Source organism: Populus trichocarpa, chromosome 8 (assembly GCF_000002775.5).
Source record: "Populus trichocarpa isolate Nisqually-1 chromosome 8, P.trichocarpa_v4.1, whole genome shotgun sequence".
NCBI classification, from domain to species: Eukaryota; Viridiplantae; Streptophyta; class Magnoliopsida; order Malpighiales; family Salicaceae; genus Populus; species Populus trichocarpa.
The window spans coordinates 2315830-2341562 of NC_037292.2; the positions used below are offsets into that span (position 1 = coordinate 2315830).

Sequence of the window (25733 nt, forward strand, 5' to 3'; positions counted from 1 at the left end):
GCCCAGTTTGCTTTTGGGATTTTCTTCGCTTCCCTTTTCTTTTACTGCTTTATATTTTTTTTAATTAAGTTTACCTCTCGAAAAATAAAAGCCTACACGTTCGACACAACACCGTTGATTATGGCTTCAACCCTTATCCTCTTTCAAATTCGAGGGATATTCTTCTCCTCTCTTTAATGTTTTCAACTCTTAACTCGTTATCCCTTTACGCACGTGCAGTTAATTCAGCTCAGCCAGGGTTCGTAGGATTTTTGTTCACAGAACAATGGAATTTACAATTGCCGTCTCTTAATTCCTCAATATCCCTTGCTTTCAGCCCGGGCATGCCTGCCCCTTTTTTAATAGCCATTCCGGGTTTTTTTTTTATAATTTTTTCTTAATTAAAATAACATTTTAAAAATTATGAAATTATATCATAATTTTCAAATAAAATTCAATTTTTAACTGTAATATTAATAATTATTTTATAAATAATTTTATATGACGTTAACCAAGATTAATGATATTTCTTCTTTTCATATGATGTCACATGAAGTATACTTTTGTAAGGGTAGAAATGATGATACAAGAGTTGGAATGTACTTAGTTAGTTTGAAGGTTTTATTTTTAAGTATAAATCTGAGGTTTTCAATCAATTTATAGGATCTTAACAATAAAATTCTTATCATAAAGAAAACACTAGTAAAGTTGTATTCCATATAAATAAAAATATCATGAAAAAAAAAAGTAAATAGAAGATTCAAGAGGTAGTGAGAAACCACGAAGTTCCGGTTAGCATAACGTCCAATCGAGACAATAAATTCATGAGTCATTTCTGGAGGATGTTATGGAGGAGGGAACCGGCTTGCGCTTCCGCATATTTTTTTAAAAACAAAATTGCAATGCAAATAAAACATTTGTTTGTTTTTTATGTAGTTTTATCAAATTAATTATTTTTTTAAAATTTTCATGCAATCGATTAAAAGTCATGATTTTTCTGTTTTTTTTTAATGGAGATTTGCTTTAATCAAATCATGACATTTTTTTATTTAAAAAATAATATTTTTGAAAAATAATATTTTTATAAAAATTAAATTAATAAAAAAACAAAATTTTGATTGAAAAGATATTTTTTTCTTATTAAGAGTTTTTATAAATACTTATTTTAATTATTTTTAGTTTGTATTAAAAAACAATGTCGCTAATAAAAAAAGATATTTGTGTTAAAATATATATATGAATAAGAAAATAAAAATAAAAATTTTCTTTTTTATAAATATCTATTTTAATTATTATTAAATTAAATAAAAAAAAATTTAAAAAAATTCCAGCGCATCGCGGGGCACGTACACGTTGCATACATGACCCACTAAAGAAGACAAGTAACTTGTCAGCATTGGGTGAGTGCTAGAGGTTTCCTGGATCTTGAGAAATCTCCATTGAAATGCTGGAGTGAGAGAAAAATGTGAAATGAGTGGCCCTAGTTCCTTGTAGATGTTTGGAAAAATGATTTTGTATCAGGAATCCAAGCATTATTTGATTGTGGTGACATTTTTGGGCATGTCGCAGTTCTGAGCGGGTGTTATTCGTGGGCTCTTCTTAGCTGTTCTATTCCTTTATATGGCTGATGTGATGCCATTTTTACATTTCAATATGCTGGTCAAGATATTATTTTGGCTCATCTAGGTTGTTGCAGCCTCTCACATAGTTTTCCAATACCAAGCAACTCAGTAGTATTTCTTTAGCAAGCAGTAGGGGTTTTTGAGTACTGTCAAGGAGTTTCTGAGAACTGTTCTTTAACTACAACAGATTTGCGAATCTGCCACTAGGGATGAAGAAATGCTAACATTGCCCCTGGAGCAAGCAGTAGGGGTTGTTGAGTACTGTTAAGGAGTTTTTGCTTAGTCTTGTGAAGGGAGTAAATGCATCTGTTCTTTTAACTACAACAGATTTGTGAATCTGCCACTAGGGATGAAGAAATGCTAGCATTGCCTGTAGAATTCATTATCTACATAGAGGAGTGTCACTGCTGGACTTTGAGTGATAGTTGTACTAGCATATAAAAGACATGAGAACCTTCCTTTTCCCTTCCAATCATTTATGCTGTTGTCATTTTTTCTTGGAATTGTGTGTGTTTTCCATAGGATTTTTGCCCTATGAACATTGTATCCTTTGTAAGCCTGCTTATTTAAGAGGCACTTTAGACAGAATGAAGTAGTTATTGTTACTAATATTGTTGTTCTCTCTTTCTCTGTTTTTTTATTTTATTTTATTTTATTTGGCAGCAGGGACCAGTTGAAGTTCATTGTTCTTGAATTTGTTATATGATTTGTTTTTTCTCAGTGCATAAGGATTTAGTAATTGCCATTGAATTCCTGCAGCTGTATAGGATTACTGCTGTATAAAAAAAATCCTGTTTGAACTGTTACTGTCAGCAATTCAGATCATCGAGTTTATTATTACCAATTTTTCTCATTTTTCTAGATTTGATTATTTGTTCATAGATTACCTTCCCCGACTCTGCTTTTCTCTCTTCTCTTATCTCCTTTAGAACAAATGTTTCTCAGTGTTGCATGGCATTTTCTTTTGGGACTTCCAGGAGTAGTTCATTTTTTGAAAAATGTTTTGTTTATTTTTTTGCAGTTCTCGATTCTTCATGGTAAAAATCATAGACACCTTACCTATTGAAACTCTGCAACTTATTCAAAATTGAAAAACTAGATAACCTGTTTACATAGTTTATTTTCTAAATTTGAGACAGCCTGTTTTACATGTCTGTTATCATTTAAATGTAGTCACTTCTGATTTAAGCTTAATCATTATAATTCAACCCTATTTGCTCTTCATTTTAGGAGTTGCTTGAGGGATTCAGTTTTTGTAGTTAATCACTAGGCAGAATGAACGCATTAGTGAGCTTCTGTCCCCTTGATTTGGTTGGCAATTGGTTATCAAATAGATAGCCTGATATCATACTGATTGTGATTATTTCTCTGATGAGTAATTTTGACTTTTGTTTACCCGTCTTAGTAATGAACAACTTTGCTGAAGAAAATCAAACGAATATTATAAATGTCATGTACTCATTTCTTCAACCATATTTTCAAGCATTCTGGTTTTAAGGGTTTGGGCTTTCTGGTATAGCAGGTATAGAACCATTTCGAAGTTCGATCTTCATCAGTTAATCGGAGTTTTGAAGGCAAAGCCTAGTATGATGCCTGCTTTGATGACATGTAGAAACTGATTTATATTGGCACACATACTTGTACATGTGATTTCTCTGATCATTGTAGATGACTTCTATGCAGGTTGGTTCTTCCCCTCGTCAGAATCCAGAACTTTAATCATCTTCTGCTGTAAGGGGCTATGGGACATAAACAAATGTTCAACACATCTCAATACTTTGAGATAGAGCAGGACTGGAGCCATGGCCACCCAGCTTCTGGACAATCCTATGTCCATATGGGTATGTTGCTTTATTATGTGTTACTCAGTAAAAATGCCGGTCTGCTAGTATTCCTTCAAAACCTTGCACAAATGATGTCCAGCTTCAGTTTAGATAGCCACTGAAGTGGGATACTGATGAGGGGTTTGAATTTATCAATGATTATGATAAAGGGAAAATATTTCATTAATACATTGCTTTGGTGATCATTAACTGGGATGATAGCTACAATTTAGCGACATGCTATGCTTGCAAGTGAAAGTATGCAGATTATAGGATTGTTTTGATTTTTAGCCCAATTGAAACAACACTTTTCATATTTTTTGCCATAGAAGATATTGGTGGAATTTGAATAATTTCATTGATATCAGGTGTGAAATTAGCTGTACCCATCCATTGTGTTCCACCTTGGAAATTTGACTTCCTGCATGCCTGGAACAGCTTTTGCTCTTTCATCTGCCCACTGCTTATGTCGTGACTTAGCCTTCTCTTGAAAGCTATTTATGTTCTTAAAATAATTGTTGCAGGAAGGGCAGTCTCTCAGGAAAATGGTTCTTTTTTCTCATCCGATCAATCCTATTTCAACAAGTGGACTCAACTGTGCATCTCGACAGATCCTGGAAAGCGGATCACTTGAGCATTCTTAAACATATTTCAGGTCAGAAGGTCCACAAGTTTACACTCCCATTTCTGGCCCCCCACATGATGTGTTCCCTCACTTTTCAGCTGGTGGAAACTTTTATCCTCCTCCAGAGCTCAATTATGCCCAGGTTCATTCTAATCAATACAACAGGCATGGTATCCATGTAGTTGAGGGTGGTTTACTTGATCAAACAACGAGCACGGGAAGAGGGCCATTCAAAAGAAAAGGCACTGGTGTTTCTACATCGCGGGAAAGAGGCGGCACCAGCGGTATCTACAGTGCAGGAAGTACCTCCAATTCTTTTGAACTTCACCATGAGAAACCAACTTCAGATTATAGAAATAACTTTGACTCTTCTGGTTTACCTCCCTACATGAGTAGCAGCCTGTCAATTGGGTGTGAAGATTCTCCAAGGAATGTGAGAAGCAGGTCTCGACTTGATTTGGAGCCCAACCCAAGGAGAACTCATTTATTAAGTTACTCGTCCCATCCTTTTTCTTCAACATCTCATCTCCGAAACCATCCTGGGCCGGTGGATGCTTCTAACTTAAATGCTGATATAACTGCTTATGAGCAACCATATTGGTATTCCTCCTCCTGCACATGGGAGGTTTCATACTTAAGGCTAGTTTAAGATATATTGCTTGCTATTTTCTACTCTTAGCTTTCCCCGCAATTCTAATATAAATGTAATTTACAATTTACAATTGCAGCAAATAATTCCTTGAGCCACGAGATGAATCAGCATTAATCCTACTGATATTCACTGGTACAATCATGAATCCATCATAAGCAGAAATCCTGCTGCACCACCACGATATCTTCACGGCTTTCATGCCCAGGCTTCTAGGGAGGGGCAGAATAGTTATCCTCGACGAGCTATACCTACATGTCGGGCTGATATAAGCTGCTATCATTTCGGACAAGAAACAACTGCTATTGAAAATGGTCAGCATTTTCTTCAGAAACCCATAATTCCAGATATCCGAGGCCACTTTCTTCTGGAGGTTGGCACAGCAATCATAGAGAAGGAAGTCCAAGGATATCTATTGAGAGATTCCAATCACTTTCTAATGTGGTGGATGCACATGACAGAATGGGATCTGAGGTGCGTGGTAATCGATTGTGACTTGTGCTGTGGACGAGGCTAGAATTTCTTCCACTTTTCTTTCCTTTCCTCTGGCTTTATTTTTTATTTTTTATTTTTTTGTGTTTGTGTTTTGTGGTAATGAAGTCTTGCAATTTTACGTGTTGTAACCACGATAGTGCAAGTTCAAGTCTTAGAGGTAGCCACTTAGTGCAAAATGCTAAGCTGTGGGATGCGTCTGAACTATTTTATGATCCATGCTCTCTCTCCTCTATGCAATATGTACATATCTCCACAAAACCAGAATTTGGCTTCTGCTTGATTGGTGTTTCCATTTAGGGCTTATATATGACAGTCCTGCTGCAGCTCATTGCTTGCTCACATATTTATTTTACATCTTTGCAGGCTCTCATGCTGTTAGATCACCCATATTTATATGGCTCCATAAATTTATTTGATCAATACAGGGACATGAGACTGGATGTTGACAGCATGAGTTATGAGGTTAGTATTTTCAGGAAATGACTTTTTTTGACTGGCAGCTTTTCTTGTTTTTCCTTTACTTAAAATGATCTGCTGTCACCCGGGCAGGAACTACTTGCTCTAGGAGAAAGGATAGGGAATGTCAACACAGGATTGCCTGAAGATGTGTTTTCAAAGTGCTTGATGGAGACAATAAGCCTTTCTTCCGACAAAGGCCAGGAGGAAACATCCTGTGCTATCTGCCTTGTAAGTAATAGTTGTGTTAACGGTGATTAATTATATTTTTAGTAAACCTTAAGATATAGGTGAAGGTATCGTCAAGATTAAGCTTCACAAGAACAATATCATGATTCATGGTCTTGAACCGTGTACTTCACAAGAACCTTGAACCGTGTACTTCACAAGAACAATATCATGATTCATGGTCTTGAACCGTGTACAGGCATACATCTGGAAATATAAATCAGAGGGCAGGATTCTGGGTGAATTAACAGGATGCCCGTGTGAGCTAATTTGTTTCTGCAGCTTAGCATTGCAATTATTGTTTTCAAAATTTCAGACTGAAAGTCGGGTTTAGTGCTGATTTGGTCCAGAATGACATCAAAATTGAAACACGTTTTTTGGTACTCAATGTGGCATTTTAGCGTGCCTAACATTTCCGTACCTTGATAGTGATCAGAATTGTCAGGAAGAATACAGGAGCGTGGACAAAGTGGGCACAATAAAGAACTGTGGGCATGTTGACTGCATCAAGAAGTGGTTGTCAATGAAGAATATGTGCCCCATCTGCAAAGCACCTGCTGTTGCTGATAGTTCGAATGAGGATTGATTTACTTTTACATCTTATTTCTATCTTGTAAATAATTCGGAGATGGAAATCAATGACCATTTATAAAATTTAATTTAAACTCAGCCCATTTTCTTGCCTCGTATATTTATCTTAATCTCGCTTTAAGCACATCTTACGTCCTTTCTGATGGTAATAGCTGTTGTGCCTGATTTCTCCATGGTGCTTGTGCAGGCAAAAGCAGAACTATGCTCCCTTGTGAGCATGGTTTTATACCGCGGTCATGGTCATGCATTGCACACGCTGTCTTTGCAGGTGTCGAATATCAGTCGTCGTTGTTACCATGAATGACCAGTAAGTATGCTTTTTAACAATCTCATTAGATACAGTAATAACACTGAAAAGTAAATACCATAGAAAAAATGCACTGTAACTGTATGTATATAAAAAAAATTGGTGACCAATGTGAGAGTAGGAACTTGAAATATAGGTAACAGGATCCTCATGGAATGTCAATCGAGAAAAAAAATTGGCGCATGATCAAAACAATCCTTGTGATGTTTGACGATTTGAGCCCCACAGGACAAAGCATGATAAAATGCCAAAACAAGAATAAGTCTCTCCGGTTATAGAAGAACCCAAAATGGCTTTTCATTGAATTTGATATTTTGCTTTACAACTTGTAGATGTCCAATGACAAGAAAGAAATATCACCTGCTTAATCAGAGTAGGAAAAGGACTGAAATTTCCTGAAAAATGATACGAGTTGAAGTTTTTTACACGAGAATGTTCATTAAGAGGGTGGTAATACAAGTATCGAAACTGACTCTTCCCCAAAACCTTCAAAGAGCAAATGTGTGAAAGTGTTAACATTTCGGATTTTATCAGGGATAGGAACTGTAGCTCAACTCTCAAATGCTTCTCCAGCATAATACTGTCTGTGGACCATGCTTTTGTAATCTGTGACAAATCCGCATAAACAATTCTCTTCAGTTTATAGCAATGTGGCTGAGCATAATGGTTTCATGTCACCAAGTTCTTCCGAACAAAAAACAGAGTAAATGTGTCCATTCAGACCAGATAGTGAAGATATGTACGTTTTGTTATCCTAGAGCATGTTTCCTGATATTACATGGATACATAAACACCAGTAAAGCTAGGTCTGGTGGTCCAAGAAGAATGAGCATGGTTTTATTTTTAATATGGTAGGTGTCCCTATAAAGAAGAATTATGACCAGCAAGAACATGTAAACAGAAGCTCAAGCTTTATACATTCATGGCAGTTCATCTTGATCTTTAAACAAAAGAAAATGATCTTAGATATGAAGATAGGATATCTATCTAACCTTCCTCGTTATTCCAGAGTTTGGCAGCATAGTTGTTCAGAGGACTGTCTGGGTTCGGTTCTGCACGAAAGAACTACATAGTTAGGCAAAAACAGAAACACGGACAAAGTTCAAGCACATACACAATTGTGAGCAGACCTCCCAATAGACTTTGAATGGATAAGAGAATGGTTCTGCAATCATACGCTGAAGACCATTTATCCTGTGGAGACAAATAGAGAGGACCTCGTTAGTCTCACGAGAGAAATAGCAACTTTCAATGCAAGGCACGTAAGAAAACTCTCTTCAACTGGAAGGGCTACACTTTGGCAATATCAGCTGGGTTTGAACTACAAATAAATTATTATCACCTAATATCATTTTAACATCTGCCGTCTCCTGCATCCTTTTAACTACATGCACAAAGTTTAAAAAAGTATTGTCACAGCAAGTTGATTAAAACCTGAAGAATATCAAGGCATATGTTCCCAAATTGATCAACATTTGGATGGAAGCACATCGTCTCAAATTTGACTTGAGGTGGTTTGAAAGGGTAGTCTAGAGGAAAACGCAGAGAAAGCTTGTATGATAATCCCTCGTAGGCAGTTCCCTTTCCACCCATAATTGTGCCAATCCATGCAAAAATGCTCTCACCTTCAGGAAAAGCTGACACTCCAAGATCTCCTCCAATCATCTGCAGAAGAACAGGCCATCATCACTTGCCACAGTAAAAACTAAGGCTTAATAGTAATTTCCGCTGTTGTGTATATACTATAAACCTTTGAATCCTTCAGAGGATTTCTTTTCAATAAAGCCATTTCCATTACCAAAAACACAGTGCAGCAGCCCACCATATAGGGCAACAGTTCTAGTTCAATACACAAGACCAAGACTGGCGACCCAATAAAACATTAAAATCAAAGTTGATAATTTTTCACAGTAAAGAAACAGAAAAGAAAGGATATTTGCATACCATAAGAGACATTAATTCCTTCTGTAACCTACAAAAAAAAAAAAAAAAAAAAAAAAAAAAAAAAAAAAACAGAACCCACCAAGATCATTTCACTTCCTAAAAAACAAAAACCAAAGAAACAACATATAAGATACTAACAGATACAAGGTCCCTGTCCTTCGATTAATTCAAAGAGAACCAGAAGAAGAAAATCAAGATTATAAAATGGGTTTTTCTTTTTCTTTCTTAAAAAGAAATTTTCCTGGGAATCAAACAGGAAATTCATGAAAGAGAGACCTTTGAGAAACTGAGGCGGTGTCAACTGTGTTAGAAGGAGCAACAGGTTGCTTTGATGGAGTCGCTGGCACATGACGCCGATGCTGCGGAGAGTTATCAACCGTCTGATTTGGCCTAACCTCCATGACAATTCTCTTACAATCAAAAGATCAACCAAGTCGATTCTTGCAGTGATCAAAATCAGGGGCAGATATGCAATCAACAAATGAATTAATTGCTTGAATCTATTTTTTTTTTATATTCTTACAATATTGTTGTTGGAGGTCAAAGTGTTTAATTGCTTTTCTAAAACGAGAGTGAGACTGCATATAGAGCACACAGCCTGCCACGACGTGCCCTCTTGAAACTTGAAAGAGATGGCGATCACACATGTAATCGCATCTTATTAGCTCCTAATCACTCCCATTAGTTTTTATAGTATCAATTAGGCAGGCTTGCTTCGGATGTTAAATGGGTTTTGGTGAGAAATCTTGTCGTAAATATTAATAATTACACTTAAATCACTCTAAGATTTTTCAGGATTTGTTTCTCCTGTTATTATAATTATATAATGACTTTGAATATAATCGAAAAGGGTAGAAAAATGATTAAAAAAAATATTATAAATGCATCGTATGAATATAGTATTTAAAACTTATAGGATCATAATTTTTTTCCTAAGAAAATCAGTATCGATTTTTATATATTTTTTATTTATTTGTCTAGAAATTGGTATAAATTATTTTATACTCCATTGTTTTTAATAACTCGTTGACAACCTGTGATGCTTGATGTTGGACCTCCAGCTTATAATTCTTGGTAAGTTAAGTTTACATGGACCCAAAAAAACCACCATGAGACTCTCATCTCAACTTTTGATTTGTCCCTCCATTTTTCTATTTTTAATGCATTATTTCACATGCAAAATCTCCACATTAAGCAACCACTCTGAAGAAATCCCAGGAAGTAGAGTCATTTTTAAGGTTAAGGTTAAGGAGATGGATTTAAATCTGGTTCGAAGGTTTTTTAAAAAATATTTTTTATTTAAAAATAAATTGAAATAATATTTTTTTATTTTAAAATTTATTTTTATTATCTACCTATCAAAATAATCTAAAAATCATTTTTTTATAACCACAAGAACAAACTTATCGTAAGCCGGGTGTAAGTGGATAGAGTCAAAGCAATATTTGCAGACAATATTTTATTCCATGAAGATGGATCTCCAATAATACGAACAAATAAAGTTCAAATTAAGCTTCATTATGATTGAAAGCGAACCATCAACTTCCAATACTAACAGGCAGTAAGGATTTGATTAAACAAATATCTGGCGGTGGCGGTGGTGATTTTGCCACCCCGCTCATTTATAACGGGACTCCTCAACAGTGCAAGAAGCGTGAAAAGCGTGGCAAAATCACCACCCATATGTGGTGATATAAATCCTGTACAAGTAGGTTTCTATTTTTCTCATGTACAAGAAATGAGCACATGACAAGTAAATAACGTTTGCTGAATAAATCCTGTATGCTTCTGCTATCATCTCCTAAATGTGAAATCACGAGCACTGCCAATGTTAATTTCGTGTTGGGTACGGATGGAGCCAGGCCCTGGAGGCAATTGGATCGAGTTTGGATCTTGAATATGTGTGACTTGGTCCCTAACATCAGGACTTCCATGGTGTACAGACTCATTGAGTTCATAATCATGTACAGAGTTTGCTTCAGTATCCCATTGATCATTGTTGTCGTGATTTGAAAGCCTTGGAGAATTCGGGAAGCTATTAGGAGCAGTGCTGCTGCGGTGGTTACGCAAGAGATGAACCGGCGACATACCATGAGAGGGAGTTTGTGGTCTGCTTGACATCGGTGTGTGAGACTCAGAATTCTTGCCATGTTTACTTTGCTTTTTGGCTGTATGGTGCCAGGTTTTGAGTGCTGCTGCCACACGATCGTTAAACACTGTTGGTCTCATGCTAGAACCCATCTGAGAGATCACCGGAAACAATGTCATTCACAAGATAACAAAATGTCTTACTGCTATGAGCTAGGCATTTTAATGACAATACTAACCTGGGTCACTAGAGCATAGAGAGGCAGAGTCACGTAACTGCAGACGATCTGTATGATGACCCTGAAAATTCCCAGTTTACATCTTGTCAGCTATGCTTGAACCTTATGAAATCAGTAAAATATTGATAAAAAAAAGTCCTAACTATACAGAAGGTTTTAGCTAGGGGGTACTTTTTCATGCCTTTCAATATGCTAACGAAACTCACCCCAATGTGATTCTGATGACAATAGCCTCAGTGCGAGCATGGTAGCAGGATTTTATTGAAAATTCATACTGAAAGAGAAGGAGCAATTAGTCAGGCAGAATGTAAGTGAAAAGTCCACACTTCTTAGGTTCTTAGTAAACTTTAGACAATGAATGCAATGTACTTAGCATTGGTTTGAATTGTCCACAAAACAAGATGATGCTTCTTTTTTTCTTCTTTCAGGAAAAAAGGTGTTAAAGGATACTTTGAAGTACAACGTTTCCTAAATCATGCTGTAAATGTTAAAAAGAAAACAGTAGAATTGCTTACCACACTCCATATGAAGAAAGCAATCTGAAATGCGTTCTGCAATGAAGAAGGTTAAGACAACAAGTAAGCATAAGCATAAACATAAGCAGGAAGCATTAAGATGTTCAAGATAAAATTAGATACCTAGATGTGTTTTGAGTACCTGAAAAAGAACTAGGTGAATGAGAAAGAGAAGGAATCGTGGGCGTCCAAACCAGAATAGGTCATCGCCTGGCTGAACAACGGGAGCACCCTTGACCACATCTCCTCTCTCTTGAATCCTTAGTCCCATTTGAGTTATGATCACTTGTAGCTTAGTTCCTATCGATAAAATTACCTGCAAAATTGCCAGTTAAATGTTATGACTTCCTGATGATCACAGAACTCGCAAGAGTAGGAAATTTATCGATCGATTATTGATGGTAAAAGCAAAGGTTTTGGATGATATTTGTACTCACAACTAAAGGAATGAATGGTAACCAAAGATGAGAGTTCCATCCTGTCATGAGTAACGAAACAATTCTTAGCCCTTCAACCAAATAACTTTTAGTACCTTATATCATCTGGGAACCAGAGCCAGAATATTGTGCTTACCATGTGTATCGGTCAGCAGGAGCAACACTGCCATGAACCATATAATTGGACTGCATACACAAAGTAAGGTTAGTATTCTAAAATAAACAATCAACCCGGGTAATTTACTGCTTCAAATGCTTGTAAGAACAGACCTGATCCCCACCACAACTTTAAAATCCTCATCAAGTGATCTGCTGATGTACTTTTGGAAGTCAAATCTTGTTTCGCTTCCAGGGGCCAAATGTGCCTGAAAGAAAATACCATAACATTGTAATTCCGATAACGAGAATGCCTTGTCAGAGTAAAGACTGCGTAGTTTAAGACTTCAAGTATATATGCTTGGTAACTCACCGTGATAAATCCATGTCTCAATGTCATGTAATCAACCTTAGTTACTGATCCAAGAAACTGTCTGAAGAAACACACCTGATATAGGGGCACCAAAAAAAAAACGAAAAATGAGTTTCATATAAAAAATGAACTCCGGTGTCCTGAAAAGTATAGGCTGCAATGAATTAAAATACTAATCATATCACTCATTCCTATAGTGAAACCGTGATCTACCGTATCTTGAGTTCAATACAGATTATGCAGTGTTTCGGTGATGTTATCTTCATAGCCCACTTTATTATTTCATAAAGGAAAATTCTTTAAGAAAAATCCACATTCAGTACTTACAATCCAAAGGAGAACCGGTGAGTTGCTCCATAGTTGCATATGCCTCCTTCCAAATGATGTGTCTCTTGCAAACCTAAACCTCTCTGGATCTGCATTCCATAAAGTCATTTAAGTATGGATGCCTAAAATAGAAATGGTTGCCACTGACTGTGACATTTTTAACCAACTAGTTCACTGAAAGTTGCTTCCATCCAATTGTAAGTGTCATTTTGCATCTTTAATGAAATTGTAGGCGACAAATTATGATTTGATAATTGATCATTAAGCTAAGCTTTGACGAAAGACTTACCATTATGGTATTGGTACTCAAGTGTCTTTGTTTCATTCTCCCATGTCTTCCACTTCCTCATCTGCATTTCAAGAAGCATTGAAGAGATCGATCCGTCAGAAAAGGGAAAGCAATTGAGCATATGAGAAGGAAGTGAATAAATGTTAGTATTACAGTACCTTGGTTCTGCCTAGGAAATAGGTAATTATGCAGTAGAGCACATGTACAACTGCTAACATAAAGATGAAAATATGGAGCTGGTGGATTCCATATGATGATACGAGGGCCACTGTACCCTGAAACAAATGCAAGAATCAATGTTAAAAACCAGCTGCTAAAAAAATAGAGCTCGAGAGAATATATTCTGGACTTACTTTCACCAATCCTAGCAAATTTATGCAATTAAGAATTGGTAGTCAAAGAATATGCTGATCTTATGATTACCTCGCCACATGAGTCATATTTTGAAGCTAAAAAACGTCTATGACTTTCTCCAGAATCCAAGAACTGAAGGAGCCCTCGACGATTGTCTTTAGAATCTGATGACTTTTCCGCTTTTGCTTTCTCCTCCTGCTTAGCATCGCAAGGATGCCAAGTGGCTGCAACACTTTTTGGAATGCAGATATCAGAGATTGGTCCTTGTAATATTGTTAGGAACAAGGATATGAATCCCATAAGCATGAGCTCTACAAAAAAGCATGTCAGAACAGAAAGGGTCAGTTACCATGTTTTCTGAAATAAAAAAAAAAAAACCAATCGACTTTAAAACTGGCAAGAGCTTCTCAGACTAAAAATGGGTTACCTGCTTTAACTTTTTCAAGCGCTTCAACTAAAGCTATCTTGTGTTTTTTCTTCAACCACTGTAAAAGAAGTACAGAAAACCATCAGGTCTAAGCAACATAAATAGCCATTAAAAATTCTACTCCTTCAATTATATATGGGGACTGGCAGAACTTTAGTTCAATCGTCGGAACTGCTAAATCATTTTCCGTGAAAATAAAAGAGGGGAAAAAACACTTCAAAATATACAAAACATGCTTGCATACTTTCAAGATTAACCAAGGTCTGAATTTCCTAACATGGTGCATATCATCTACCTAGCTAAACCATTCAAAGAAGGCATGGGCATTACCTTTTCCACAACATGAATTAGATGCTCAATAACGATTGAAATGGCAACCAAAACGAAGCAGACCACAGCAACAGCCCATGTTGGCGTCTCCTCAAGAGACACTGCTTTGGTTGTAGAAGACATCCTAGCTAGTATTACTAGTAACTTCTTCTAGTCCCTTCTTCCAGAACAACGGAACCACCCTCCAAAAACTCACCAAGAATTGAAACAGAATAGAAAAGACTGGCTAGAGGTTGATTCTATGAGCAATAAGTAGCAAGCTCAGCACAAAATTATGCAGAGCTCTATGGTTGTTCTCTGCATATATTTTTCTTTTCTTCGTTGCGTGTTTAAAGAAAGATAGGCTTCGCTTCTTGTTTTATACAAGTCTTGAAGGGAGGATAAATGGATACCAAAACAGGAAGTTCAACTTTGACTGGTCCAAAGAGAGAGAGAGATTGCAACATATATCCAATGTTCGAAAAAAGTTCAAAACAACGCGCAGGAAGTCAAGGCAAAAAATAAACAAGTTGATGAAGAAAAGTCTCTCCTATGATATTTATAAATTAAAGGATTCCTCCTCGTTTGCTGTTCTGTTGAGGTCTTGGCCTGTCTATGACTTGGCAAGTGACAAGTGCTTTCTAACCTTAGAAATCAACATGTTTTTTTATTTATTAAAATATTTTGAAGCACATAGAGTTCTAGTTTTATTCTTATTTTTCTCTTTGAAAAAGATTTAAGTATTTGTTTAGCATTACCATGCTGTGATGTGACTTGACTAACGAATTATTACCATGACTAACGAATTATTACCATGCTGTGATGTCTTTTATTCAAGACATGATGTCCACGTAGCATGCTTCGCCAAGAGCTTCTGTTTTTTTTTTTAATTAATGCTGGGTCTACAAAAAAACATATTTTTAATTAAATATTACTTTAGACTACAAGGAAGTAAAACCAGAGATATTATTATAAGATCTTAGCTCACTGGATAATTATTTCTGAATTGATTAAAATTTAACGGTAACGGCCAGTTATATATAGCAGTCATCTAGCCAGTGATTTCACTTCAATGTCAACATCTTTTATTGAAAACGACACGTGTTAACAACTTATTTACTATTTACGAGATCAAATTACTTTGACTTTGCTGGATGGATTTATTTCTTAATTTAACAATCGACGAGTGTATATATATTCACTGTTAGAATTCGACTACTCTCTAACAAACTCAACTTTATTGGCTGAGATTGATTAAAAAAAAAATTATTATTATTATTATTATTATTATTATTATTATCTTGGCCACCATCAATTCTTTATGTGCATGCTGAAGCAAAACACATGATTTGGGAGTTTTTATTTCACAAATTTATTCTGACCCTTCGAAGGAGTGAAGTGGAGGAGAAAAACCATCCATGGCGGGACTAGCTGGACGGGGGGTTGTTTGGTTGCATTTTTTTTAATCAGAGTCTTGAAACAAAGTAATAGCTTGAGAAATAAAGTACGTACACGTGCATTTCCCTGATCTCGATGTGGATATATGTATATATATGCCTTCAATATATCCGATTAATAGAAAAATAAATTTAGCTTGAATATTTAAATGATTATGTTGAGCTCATGGGATTAGCATAATATTTCTTAATCTCATAAGGTTTTGGAAAGTTGGGTCAAGAGATGAATAATAATATTGTCCCCTACTGAATCCCCAGCTAGCACGAACCGTTGACTTTTCTTTCCTGGCTGGCTGATCAACTCTTGCAATCATAAGTTCTTATCATTGAAACAGTCATTGACGACCGATCAGTGCATGCATGTCCATTTAAAAATCATACTAAGAAATATAATAGCCTGTTGTTCTAATCCAAGACGACGCACGAATAATGTTTTAGATTGGCAGTTAGCGCCCAGGAATCAATGAAGCCTCGGCGAAATTCTACTGCTTCTCGATATAATAGTGACTTTGATGACAATTTTGAAGCCTCGGCGATGAAATGTAGAGATGCTAGTGATTCGTGTGAGTCCAAATCCGTGCCAAGACATTTTCAGTCGAGATCCTCCTATTAAATTTTTACTTGTAAAAGAAAACTCAAAAATCAATATATTCTCGATGATTATTCAAAAAAAAAATAGAGCTGAAAGGCTTCCCAGATTGACCGCAAGGAATCAAGAATTGTCCAATAAGTTACTGGTTTATATTGCAGTGGTAGACTAAGCTTTTTGATTATTAAGCTCCCCCCCCCCCCCCCCCGTTGTGCCTTTCACGGAGGCTTGGGATGAGATTATAGAGAGAAAATATCGAGCATTCCTTAGAAATTTCAATGGTTATTGAGTTAATGGGACCATTGAATGAATGAGCCAAAGAGTGTTGTTGTGGTTGTTTTTCAAAATGTTTTTCACTCAAAAAAATATATTAATAATATTTTTTTATTTTTTAAAAATTATTTTTGAGATCAGCACATTAAAATGATTTGAAAACATCAAAAACATATTACTTCAAAGTAAAAAAAAAATTCAAATTTTTTCAAAAACATATTTCTTTAGGCACCATCTAATTATTAGCTGGTGTTGATTAATGAGCCAATGAGTGTTGTTGTGGTTGCTTTTTAAAGTGTTTTTCACTCAAAAAAAATATATCAATAATATCTTTTTATTTTTTAAAAATCATTTTTGAGATCAGTACATTAAAATAATTTAAAAATATCAAAAACATATTACTTCAAAACAAAAAAATTTAAATTTTTTTAAAAATACTTTTAAAAAAACACTCTCAATCACGCTCAAAGTCCAAGATCCAATCGAGTGGCCAAGAGAGAAATTTATGTGATTTTGCTTGTTTTTTCTTTAGCCAAAAGTCCAGGAACATTAAATGGCCAAGAGAGAAATTTATGTGATGTTTTTTGCTTGTGCACGGCTGTACGCAAGTCGTGTTTTCGTACGCATTGCATATGTACATCATGCCGTGCGATTCATCATTGGCAATTTGTGTTTTCCCAGGGGGTAAAGCTCTTAAATTATACATCAATTCTCAGCGAATCCCAAACAAAAATTCCTCAACTGGGTCTTCATTCCATGACGTCACTAAAGAAAACAATAAGGACCAAATCGAGAATTGGTTATAAGTTGGGGGCTTGTACGAAGCTAGCCCTTATCCAAACCAGTGGAGCAAGTGGGATATTCAGTTTGCTAAGGTGGTGGGTCCCTATGTAGTGCTTTGGTTGGTTGGATAAAAACTTAGATAGATACTAAATAGGTGATTTGTGATAGTATTTTGAATTGATTTTTTTCTAATATAAAAACATATTTTAATAATAATATCTTCTTAAAAGCAACAAGAAAAATTTGAAATTGAAATTCAGGTGATTCAATAAACTCTTAATTAATTTAATAATATGATTATATATATAAACATATGATAAAAAAAACAACGATTAATCAGAAAAAATAAACGTAATTAATGAAAATAAAAAAAAATGAGAATAATAACCCTGGTTCGTATTTGAAGCTCGCAAGTACTCAAGGTTGGTGTCCGTCCCCGACATCCATGGGACCATAATTAATGGGCAAGTGTACAAGTTGTCATCTCTTATGCAAGTGGTTCATATCATTTATGAGATCGAAACAGACTCTGTCTAGCCACAAAGGCCGTACATTAATCTATCCATTGAGCTGGCCATTTCATCAAGTGGCGAAATTGAACTCCATGTTTGTTTCATTGAAGTGATGATATCTAGCGATAAATGGTCACCAAAAGTGTTGAATGGTTAAAGAAAAATTAGTTTTATTTATCTTCCATTAGAAATCTAATCTTGGCCCCAAGAACTCCAGGTGCTGTTCATGTCTGAAAGGGAAAAAAAAATGCTTCATGTAATATAAATCTCTGCAGAATTGGAGCGCTAAGCTCTGTTTAGGTTGTAGCGAGTTCTGACGTAACTCAAGCATTCATGAGTTGAACTTCTTGTGTACTAAACAATCTAGCCTGTCATTTTCCTGCTGTTCTGCTATTCAGGACTTTCTGTCATGACCCAAGAATTTAAACCTAGCCAGCTAGTTATGGGACAGCCAACTTGCTAGGGATATGATGAACCTTGACGGCCTTGTAACCCAGGAAGAGGGTGCTGATCTCAGCTGTTGAGCCCTACCGTGGCTATTCTTCCAGGGAGAGTTGACTTGCCCAACGTTAGCTGGGTTGGTTCAATGGATTGTCTTGTGCTGGGAAAAACTTCATGATTAATTCTCTGCGCTCGCATTAATTGGACGGGAGATATTTAAATAGATTTGCAGATTTTAAGGAGCCAAGGGTGACTGCCTCTGCGTGATCAAACAAAGTATGTGGCTTTGTTATCAGCGTTCATGTCATCGGAAGAGCAATCTGTCTTGTCTAACTATAAGACCCCCAGCGTGTGTATCTGCATGTTACAAGACTCTATTTAAGGAAATTTACATGGATTTAGATGCTTCTACTTTCTAGTCATTTTTCTTTATCTTTTAAGGTATTTTCACCATCTTCTATTCATTTAAATCAAGTCAATCTCATATTTGATTCTAGACTAGCTAGTTATCCTTATCAGAACTAAGAAATTTATTTACTTGTAATTTAATTTTAAATTCAAATTTGAAATGATAATATAAAAAAACAAAACTATTTACCATTTAAATTCTTGATCAAATCGTTTCTTTATGCGGTGCGGTGTAACAGGAATATAGAAATCTAATGCTCTTGACTCGCCATCCCAAAACACAATTAATTAATTAAATGGTCAGATTCTAGGTTTGCTTATTAAAGGTCACCAATTCAAGTTCCACAAACCTCAGAGTTACTAGAAACTTACATGGTCATTAATTTCAAAACTCATAAGATTAATTAAATTTGAAATGATAATATAAAAAAACAAAACTATTTACCATTTAAATTCTTGATCAAATCGTTTCTTTATGCGGTGCGGTGTAACAGGAATATAGAAATCTAATGCTCTTGACTCGCCATCCCAAAACACAATTAATTAATTAAATGGTCAGATTCTAGGTTTGCTTATTAAAGGTCACCAATTCAAGTTCCACAAACCTCAGAGTTACTAGAAACTTACATGGTCATTAATTTCAAAACTCATAAGATTAGTTAAAATACGTGTAAACTCATCCGAATACCTATATTAATAAAAAAACACAACTAATTAAAATAAAATGATAAAGAATATGAATAGGATTTATCGTTGATTGTTGACTTGATATCTTAATAAAAAAAACGATTCCATCACAAATGATGCCAAATAGTTACTTGACAGCATAACACACGCAATATTAAAAGAAATATATGTCCCATGAAAAAAAAAAAAAAAAAAGGAAAGAGAAGAAGAAGAAATATAAGCGATAGTGTGATATTAGCATTTAACATATTATTAATTCTTCTTAATCAAAATACATCAAATTTTTCAATCATTAAGCAGTAAAACGTAATAATAGTTAGTGGATAGCGGCATATATATATATATATATATATATATATATATATATATATATATATATATATATATATATATATATATATATATAGCAATACGGCAATTTTGTTGAATAAATAAAATCTCTCTTCAAATGAGAAACGTAATGCTTATAGCATCCCATACGTCTAGTTAAGGGACTTTTCAAGCCTTTTCGGATGCCCGGTCACAGTTTGCCATGAACTGGAGTTTCCGACCTGTGCTCAAGCCACACGCCTATTTGAAATTATTGATGACTAACTTGTGTTTTTTATTTGTTTAGTTGTCAATTCCGTCTGAAATTACTGATATATTTCTTTCCTGTTTAAAAAATAAAATAAACAGGAATATATTTTATCTCACTTAAAATCTCATCTTGTTTTAAAAATTTCACTTTGAATTTTTTTTTTTTTATATAATTTTATTATTTGATACGTGGTTTATTAAATATTAAATTTTAAAATCTATTGTAATTTATTTTTTTTTTGTGGTTATATTAGTCTTATGATCTATGTCACATGTTTGTATGAGTTAATCCAATTGATTTAATTTTTTTTAATTTATTTTTTTTTTAGTTTAATCTTTCAACATTTGGTTGATCATGAATTAAATTTTGTTATTTTTTTTGTTTGTTTTTCTATGAAATTATCTTAATCTTATAACCCGAGTCACATGTATCGTGAGTTAACTCGAATAAACTCAGGTTATTTTATTATGTTTTTTTTAGATTGAATATTTTTTAATTTTATCATTTAACAATAAATTTATTATGAATTAAACTTCATAATCTATTTTGATTTTTTATTTTATTTTGGGTTATCATAGTCTCGTGATCCAGGTTGCGGATATAAAAGGTTAACCCGGGTCGATTCAATATGTTGTCATGTTGATATATATATATATATATATATATATATAATCTTGAATTTTTTTAATCAAAATATATTTTTACTAATTATCCAAGTTAATTTTAAACCATTTTTTATGAAGTATTATATAAGAATATATGATCATGTATGGAGGTTGAATTTGCTCTCGCGCATGGGAGGATTGAACAAGAAACATGCCAGATCTGACCTCACCCAAAACACAAGGTCTCATATCATGAATTGTTAATTAAAAAATACATTTTAACAATGTTTTTTAATAAAACAAAAATTTAAACAAATTTTAAAAAAATCTTTAAAGTTGATTAAGTGTGTTTAATATTATGGTATAACATACATTTTAAAAGTATTTTTTTAAAATCATTTTAATACCAGTATATTAAAATTATCTAAAATTATCTAAAAAAACATTAATTTATATTTTTTTAAATAAAAAACACAAGTTGTTATGCAAAAACAAACTATTTTTAAATCTCACTCAAGTTTTGTCAAATTAATCAAATAAATTAAATTTAAATAAATTAACTAGTTTAATCGAACCATTTTTCAAACCCATTCAAATGAAAACCGATATAATTCAAGTTTCAGATTATTAATAAGTTATCAAGTTAACTCGTTAAGAAAGAAGTTTAATAAATATGATCAATTCAATTAAAAGCTTAATTCATAGTCCAACTATAATATAATTGTTCCGTGGTTGACCAAATTCAACCTTACATGCATGATCATATAGTTTTTATACAAGAGTTCATGTTAGCTTATAAGAATATAATGAAGATATAGAATTTATTATATTATTATGAATGTACCATATGATACGGGAACACGTAAATCAACCTACCACCGTGAGGCAACCCATGTAACTAATTAAATCTCTATTATGAAAATATTTAATAAGAGCACAGAAATTTTGGTAGACGGGGCTGATAAAGATGTTCTGCCCTGCCATCTCCATTCTTTTCAGAATACGAACCAAAAAGAAAACCATTACTCACCGAGTCACCGGAGAGATTTTGCCAGAAGATATAGGCTCGCTTATACTGGGCGGAAAGCTTTTGCCAGCAGATATAGGCTTGCTTATATTGGGCCCAATGCCCCACTTGCCCATCTGTTTTTTTCTTTCGGCAAACTAGCCCACTTTCATTTTCTAGTCCGCCAGGAACAGGACTATATCGGCAAAAGTAATTTTTATGGTTTTATAAGTTTGAAATCAAAAAAATCAAACCGAATTCAAACTGAAAAAAATCGAGACAACCCAGAAAAAACCGTTTTGAACCCGTTTTTGTTCTAAAATAACCGAACCAACCGGTTTCGGTTTTTTTTAAAACCGGTTTGGTTGCTTTTTTTTGATAAAAACCAAACCGAACCGAACCGAAAATGATCACTCCTAATAATTACTAATCATGTATTATTATTTTTTTTTAATTTGAGATTTCATAAACATTTTAGTTTGGACGGAGATAGATAGATAAATAGAGTAGCTAGGTCCTGGTAAAATTATCTCGATGAAGAAAAATATTAGAGTTGTACATAACAAATACAACATATATATATATATATATACAGTATTAATTATTGTCATTACCATTATTAATTAGCACTGGATATATAACAAAACTAAAGAATATTTGATTGTATATGTGTAACGAATATCCTACGCATTTGATCCCAATAAAAATAGTTAGCCTAAATATTTATTAGTGAGATGTATTAATCATATAATTATCACTAAAAGTTTGTAACCTACGAAAGCCAAATGGTTTCTTAATTGCCAACTAATAGCTGTACTTAGTTCCTTAGTGATAAATTTAGAATTAAAGCATGAGATTACGTAACCTCCGAATCTTGATTAATCATAGACAAAAATAGAGAGTGAGACGTCCAGATTATAGAGAAGAGCTTGGAAGAAATGTTTTACCGTATAAATACCCCAGGTATAATTTTCCCACCAAGCATTTGGTATTTGTACGTATATTTGTTCTTCTCTGATATATCAACAGGTTCTTGCAATGGTGAACAAAAAGCCTACCATGGGTCGCCAAAAGATTAAGATTGAAAAAATAGCCAAGAAAAGTCATCTGCAAGTCACCTTCTCTAAGCGACGAGCCGGTCTTTTCAAGAAGGCTAGTGAACTTAGCACGCTTTGTGGAGTTGACATAGCAATGATAGTTTTCTCCCCAGCTCAAAAGGCCTTTTCCTTTGGCCACCCCAGTGTTGATTCCATGATGCATCGGTTTCTCACCGGAAGCCCTCCTCCTCCTCCTCCAAGTTCTGGCCTGCACCAGCTCATTGAAACGCGTCGAGATGCTAATGTCCATGAGCAAAATATGCAGTTAGCTCAGATTCTTAATCAACTAGAGGCCGAAAAGAAGAATGGAGAAGTACTTGACCAAATGAGGAAAGTCAATAGAAGCCAATGTTGCTGGGAAGCTCCTATTGAAGAGCTTGAATTGCACGAGCTTGAACAGTTGAGAGGTGCTTTGGAGGAGCTAAAGAAGACCGTAGCAAAACAAGTGAACAATATTTTGATCCAGTCCACCAGTTCTTTGCCCTTTTTGGCAGTGAATGGTGTTGGAGAAGTTGGAAATCTTGGGACCAAACTAGAGATTGATAATGCTTCGGCTGCTCTTCATTTCAACAATTTTGCTTATGCACAGAAGATTTGTTGAGCCTTGATGAAGGTCTCTTATTTTTCCCCTTCATTCTATCATTGACTAATGTCTCGTTAGCAGTTCTGTGTACAACCACCTCTGCGGATTTACACATTGCAACAACTTGTTGATTATTTTAGAAACCGCGTTTGCTATTCCTGGTTTATATTTATCATTGGAAAATGACCTTCTAGCGTTGAGAGTTCTTGAGTGATTAATGTAACTTGAAAATCAGGAGATTACCATATATGGCCAGTTTAATTTCAAGATCAAGAAGATCTGTGAATATAATTATAGCTTAGTAGGTGTAATTGAACCCTTAACGAATCTGAACCTGCATGATGCAAAGGGGTTGAAAAGTAAAAGGAAGATACTGCTGTGATCTTTGAAAATAAAGGCAAATCCATCTTTGTACATAAAAAAAGAAACAACAAACAAGAAGAGTCCGTAAAAGGGCTGTGAAAGGTGAACTTGAAACTTCCAAGATGTCCCATACACTGAAAAACAACTGAATTGTCCCAACTTTAGAACACCAGATAAAATATGCTGAAGATTTTTGAAAGATCATGGAGCTTCAGCTAGTAAAGTTGTTCTCTCTTGTCCTGCCACCATCTCCACCTGTAAAGGACACCAAAAGCACGACTTAGCAGAGGGATCTTCACTAGCCATCTTACCCTGGGCCCATTAATGCGGGCCTAATTGTAGCTTGAGAAAAAGAATGGAGTACAGCTAGACTTTTGCAAAATGAAAATTTGGTGCATAATTAAAACAAAAAATAGAAAATTTGGTGAATGAAAATAGAAATTTCAATGTAAACTCTTGGTGATTAAATCAAACACTCAAGTTTATCAAATCTCCTAAGTTCTTTTATTTTACTCACAAAGAGATTTTTCTATTTTATTTTTTCCCTTCTGTATATAATATTTAATTTTTGAAATTTCAACCTTGTTTATGAGTGTGTGTTGTACGGGGTTTGCCAAAATCTCCATGATTTTGTGAGAAATCTCAAACCCTTGATCAGAATCTCTTTACATGAATATTACCTTTAAATAAAACGAAAAAAACTAAGGCATGGGTTAGTGAATATAAACACACCTGATGGTTTTTTTTTTATATAAAACAAATTCAAATCTTAATGATCACCAATAATTTATTTTATTATTATTATTATTATTATAAATAAAGGAGTTCTATCCTCGTCGTGTAGCCATTCAATGAACCTCCTAATAATAATTAAAAAAAAAAGTGGTTTGTTGTTTTCTTACCAGTAATAATCCCATCTGGGTCGGACTTTGGTCATCCGGTTTTCCCCATACGGGTAATCAGTCTCAGCCCTTCTCGTATTTTGGAAAGCACAGCATCCTATCGAGTAAATCCCAATCAGAAACACCAGCATCACAACGTTAAGAACTGAAAGCTTGTGCCAGTCCCTTCTAACATCTTCAAGAACTCCAGCTTTACATGAATCACACTCATAGCACAGTAAAGTTGGGGCGTTATTCCACCTGTAGCAGTCTGGGTCTTGGGCTACCGCTGTTGCCGTGTTGTAGTTACATGAAGTTGGTGGCTTGCAACATCCAGACTGCACCAAGAATCATAAATATGATCAGTAAAAACTAGCCACAAGGCCAGAGTTCAAGAGAGAACACGATTGATTAATTATACTGTACCTGTATGGGAGACATGTCTTTCTCAAGATAATCAAGAGGAGTCCAAGAGGCAAGTTTAGCACAGGTCTTGGAACCCAGTATGCAACTCCTAATGGTTCTCCAGTAATCAGGATCTTTAATTTTATTCCTCAACCATGGAGAATAATCTTCAATCCTATACTCCTTATAAACCCTACCAGGCACCTCCACACCACCACCTTGGCTAGTGACAACAAAGCCAAATATGGTCAAACCCATTAAGGCTGCAATGAGGAATAGCATGACTACCAAGTAAACCCAGAGTGCCCATGCTACATGGAAGCATGCACCAATGAAGCCAGCTAGTGAGATTATAAGGACAACGAAACCTACGACAAGAAGTGGGGTTTGAAGGAAACTTTCACAGGTTGTGCTACTCCTTGCCATCCATAAACCTCCACCAATTATTGGTATAGATGCTAAGAGAGTGAAAAGATTCAAGAAACCAATTACTGTGTTGCTAAACCTATACATCTCTGTCTTCGGCTTGAAATCTCTATACGTTAGAACACAGTACTAAACCCAAACATCCGTTACTCTCTCCCTCTTTTGCTCTGTTTCTACTAGTATTCTCACTCTCTCTTTATTGTGATGCTTCTTTTCTTGTTATATGGTGTCTTCTTCAGCTTTTTTTTTCACTTTTTTAATGGTGGCGTTGCTTTTCTTTAATTTATGTTCCTGCAAGATTCAAGAATTCAAATTGCTTGTAAACTTTGCTCTATCTGCTTTTCTTGTATTAATGTATTCAAAAAATCTTTATCTGATGTATGTAGAATGACTTAATTATACCTCTTAGCCGGCAAGTAACTTTGTTAAGCATTTAGATCGACTAATCTGCCCCGCAAGCACAC

General features: G+C 34.8%; 6 protein-coding genes across 6 annotated transcripts; 3 read left to right on the forward strand and 3 right to left on the reverse strand.

Annotated features, from left to right (window-relative positions):
* The first annotated feature begins 2615 nt into the window (after window positions 1-2615).
* Window positions 2616-6546, forward strand: LOC7457874 (E3 ubiquitin-protein ligase MBR2). The gene is made up of 6 exons (XM_052455024.1): window positions 2616-3442; window positions 3949-4649; window positions 4778-5172; window positions 5557-5655; window positions 5743-5880; window positions 6077-6546. Exons 3-6 carry the CDS (start codon window positions 5161-5163, stop codon window positions 6209-6211), a joined length of 384 nt encoding a protein of 127 aa, XP_052310984.1. The 5' UTR covers window positions 2616-3442; window positions 3949-4649; window positions 4778-5160; the 3' UTR covers window positions 6212-6546.
* LOC112328435 (uncharacterized) lies at window positions 3343-4698 on the forward strand. Its single transcript, XM_024606961.1, has 3 exons — window positions 3343-3442; window positions 3949-4009; window positions 4080-4698. The coding sequence occupies exons 1-3, from the start codon at window positions 3343-3345 to the stop codon at window positions 4696-4698; spliced, it is 780 nt and encodes a 259-aa protein (XP_024462729.1).
* A 501-nt stretch (window positions 6547-7047) lies between the features above and the next one.
* On the reverse strand, window positions 7048-9448 carry LOC7457875 (uncharacterized). The gene is made up of 6 exons (XM_002311984.3): window positions 8996-9448; window positions 8720-8747; window positions 8210-8440; window positions 7906-7969; window positions 7768-7827; window positions 7048-7381 (listed from the first exon to the last, which is right to left on the reverse strand). Exons 1-6 carry the CDS (start codon window positions 9118-9120, stop codon window positions 7326-7328), a joined length of 564 nt encoding a protein of 187 aa, XP_002312020.1. The 5' UTR covers window positions 9121-9448; the 3' UTR covers window positions 7048-7325.
* Window positions 9449-10147: 699 nt separating this feature from the next.
* On the reverse strand, window positions 10148-14545 carry LOC7479887 (MLO-like protein 6). The gene is made up of 15 exons (XM_002311985.4): window positions 14195-14545; window positions 13865-13922; window positions 13507-13748; window positions 13242-13358; window positions 13084-13144; window positions 12795-12883; window positions 12468-12542; window positions 12269-12363; window positions 12135-12184; window positions 11999-12039; window positions 11704-11877; window positions 11562-11597; window positions 11253-11320; window positions 11047-11107; window positions 10148-10960 (listed from the first exon to the last, which is right to left on the reverse strand). Exons 1-15 carry the CDS (start codon window positions 14315-14317, stop codon window positions 10514-10516), a joined length of 1737 nt encoding a protein of 578 aa, XP_002312021.2. The 5' UTR covers window positions 14318-14545; the 3' UTR covers window positions 10148-10513.
* Window positions 14546-22517: 7972 nt separating this feature from the next.
* LOC7479888 (agamous-like MADS-box protein AGL62) lies at window positions 22518-23368 on the forward strand. Its single transcript, XM_002311066.3, has one exon. It carries the CDS (start codon window positions 22553-22555, stop codon window positions 23210-23212), a length of 660 nt encoding a protein of 219 aa, XP_002311102.1. The 5' UTR covers window positions 22518-22552; the 3' UTR covers window positions 23213-23368.
* Window positions 23369-23546: 178 nt separating this feature from the next.
* LOC7457876 (tetraspanin-6) lies at window positions 23547-25526 on the reverse strand. The gene is made up of 3 exons (XM_002311986.4): window positions 24865-25526; window positions 24460-24776; window positions 23547-23812 (listed from the first exon to the last, which is right to left on the reverse strand). The coding sequence occupies exons 1-3, from the start codon at window positions 25354-25356 to the stop codon at window positions 23773-23775; spliced, it is 849 nt and encodes a 282-aa protein (XP_002312022.2). The 5' UTR covers window positions 25357-25526; the 3' UTR covers window positions 23547-23772.
* Between the last annotated feature and the right edge of the window lie 207 nt (window positions 25527-25733).

Excerpts from the sequence above, each read along its gene's own strand:
- LOC112328435 (XM_024606961.1), top strand. The coding sequence starts at position 3,343 with ATGGGACATAAACAAATGTTCAACACATCTCAATACTTTGAGATAGAG. Across the intron at positions 3,443-3,948 it reads ACAATCCTATGTCCATATGG|GAAGGGCAGTCTCTCAGGAA; the intron begins GTATGTTGCTTT and ends TAATTGTTGCAG. Across the intron at positions 4,010-4,079 it reads GATCAATCCTATTTCAACAA|GTCAGAAGGTCCACAAGTTT; the intron begins GTGGACTCAACT and ends AACATATTTCAG.
- LOC7457876 (XM_002311986.4), bottom strand. The coding sequence starts at position 25,356 with ATGTATAGGTTTAGCAACACAGTAATTGGTTTCTTGAATCTTTTCACT. Across the intron at positions 24,777-24,864 it reads AAGACATGTCTCCCATACAG|TCTGGATGTTGCAAGCCACC; the intron begins GTACAGTATAAT and ends TTCTTGGTGCAG. Across the intron at positions 23,813-24,459 it reads CCCAGATGGGATTATTACTG|GTGGAGATGGTGGCAGGACA; the intron begins GTAAGAAAACAA and ends TGTCCTTTACAG.
- LOC7479887 (XM_002311985.4), bottom strand. The coding sequence starts at position 14,317 with ATGTCTTCTACAACCAAAGCAGTGTCTCTTGAGGAGACGCCAACATGG. Across the intron at positions 13,145-13,241 it reads ATTTCCTAGGCAGAACCAAG|ATGAGGAAGTGGAAGACATG; the intron begins GTACTGTAATAC and ends CTTGAAATGCAG. Across the intron at positions 12,185-12,268 it reads AAAGTTGTGGTGGGGATCAG|TCCAATTATATGGTTCATGG; the intron begins GTCTGTTCTTAC and ends TTGTGTATGCAG.
- LOC7457874 (XM_052455024.1), top strand. Across the intron at positions 5,656-5,742 it reads TTGACAGCATGAGTTATGAG|GAACTACTTGCTCTAGGAGA; the intron begins GTTAGTATTTTC and ends TCACCCGGGCAG. Across the intron at positions 5,881-6,076 it reads CATCCTGTGCTATCTGCCTT|GCATACATCTGGAAATATAA; the intron begins GTAAGTAATAGT and ends AACCGTGTACAG.
- LOC7479888 (XM_002311066.3), top strand. The coding sequence starts at position 22,553 with ATGGTGAACAAAAAGCCTACCATGGGTCGCCAAAAGATTAAGATTGAA.
- LOC7457875 (XM_002311984.3), bottom strand. The coding sequence starts at position 9,120 with ATGGAGGTTAGGCCAAATCAGACGGTTGATAACTCTCCGCAGCATCGG. Across the intron at positions 8,441-8,719 it reads AGGAATTAATGTCTCTTATG|ATGATTGGAGGAGATCTTGG; the intron begins GTATGCAAATAT and ends GTTCTTCTGCAG. Across the intron at positions 7,382-7,767 it reads ACTCTGGAATAACGAGGAAG|ATTACAAAAGCATGGTCCAC; the intron begins GTTAGATAGATA and ends GATTTGTCACAG.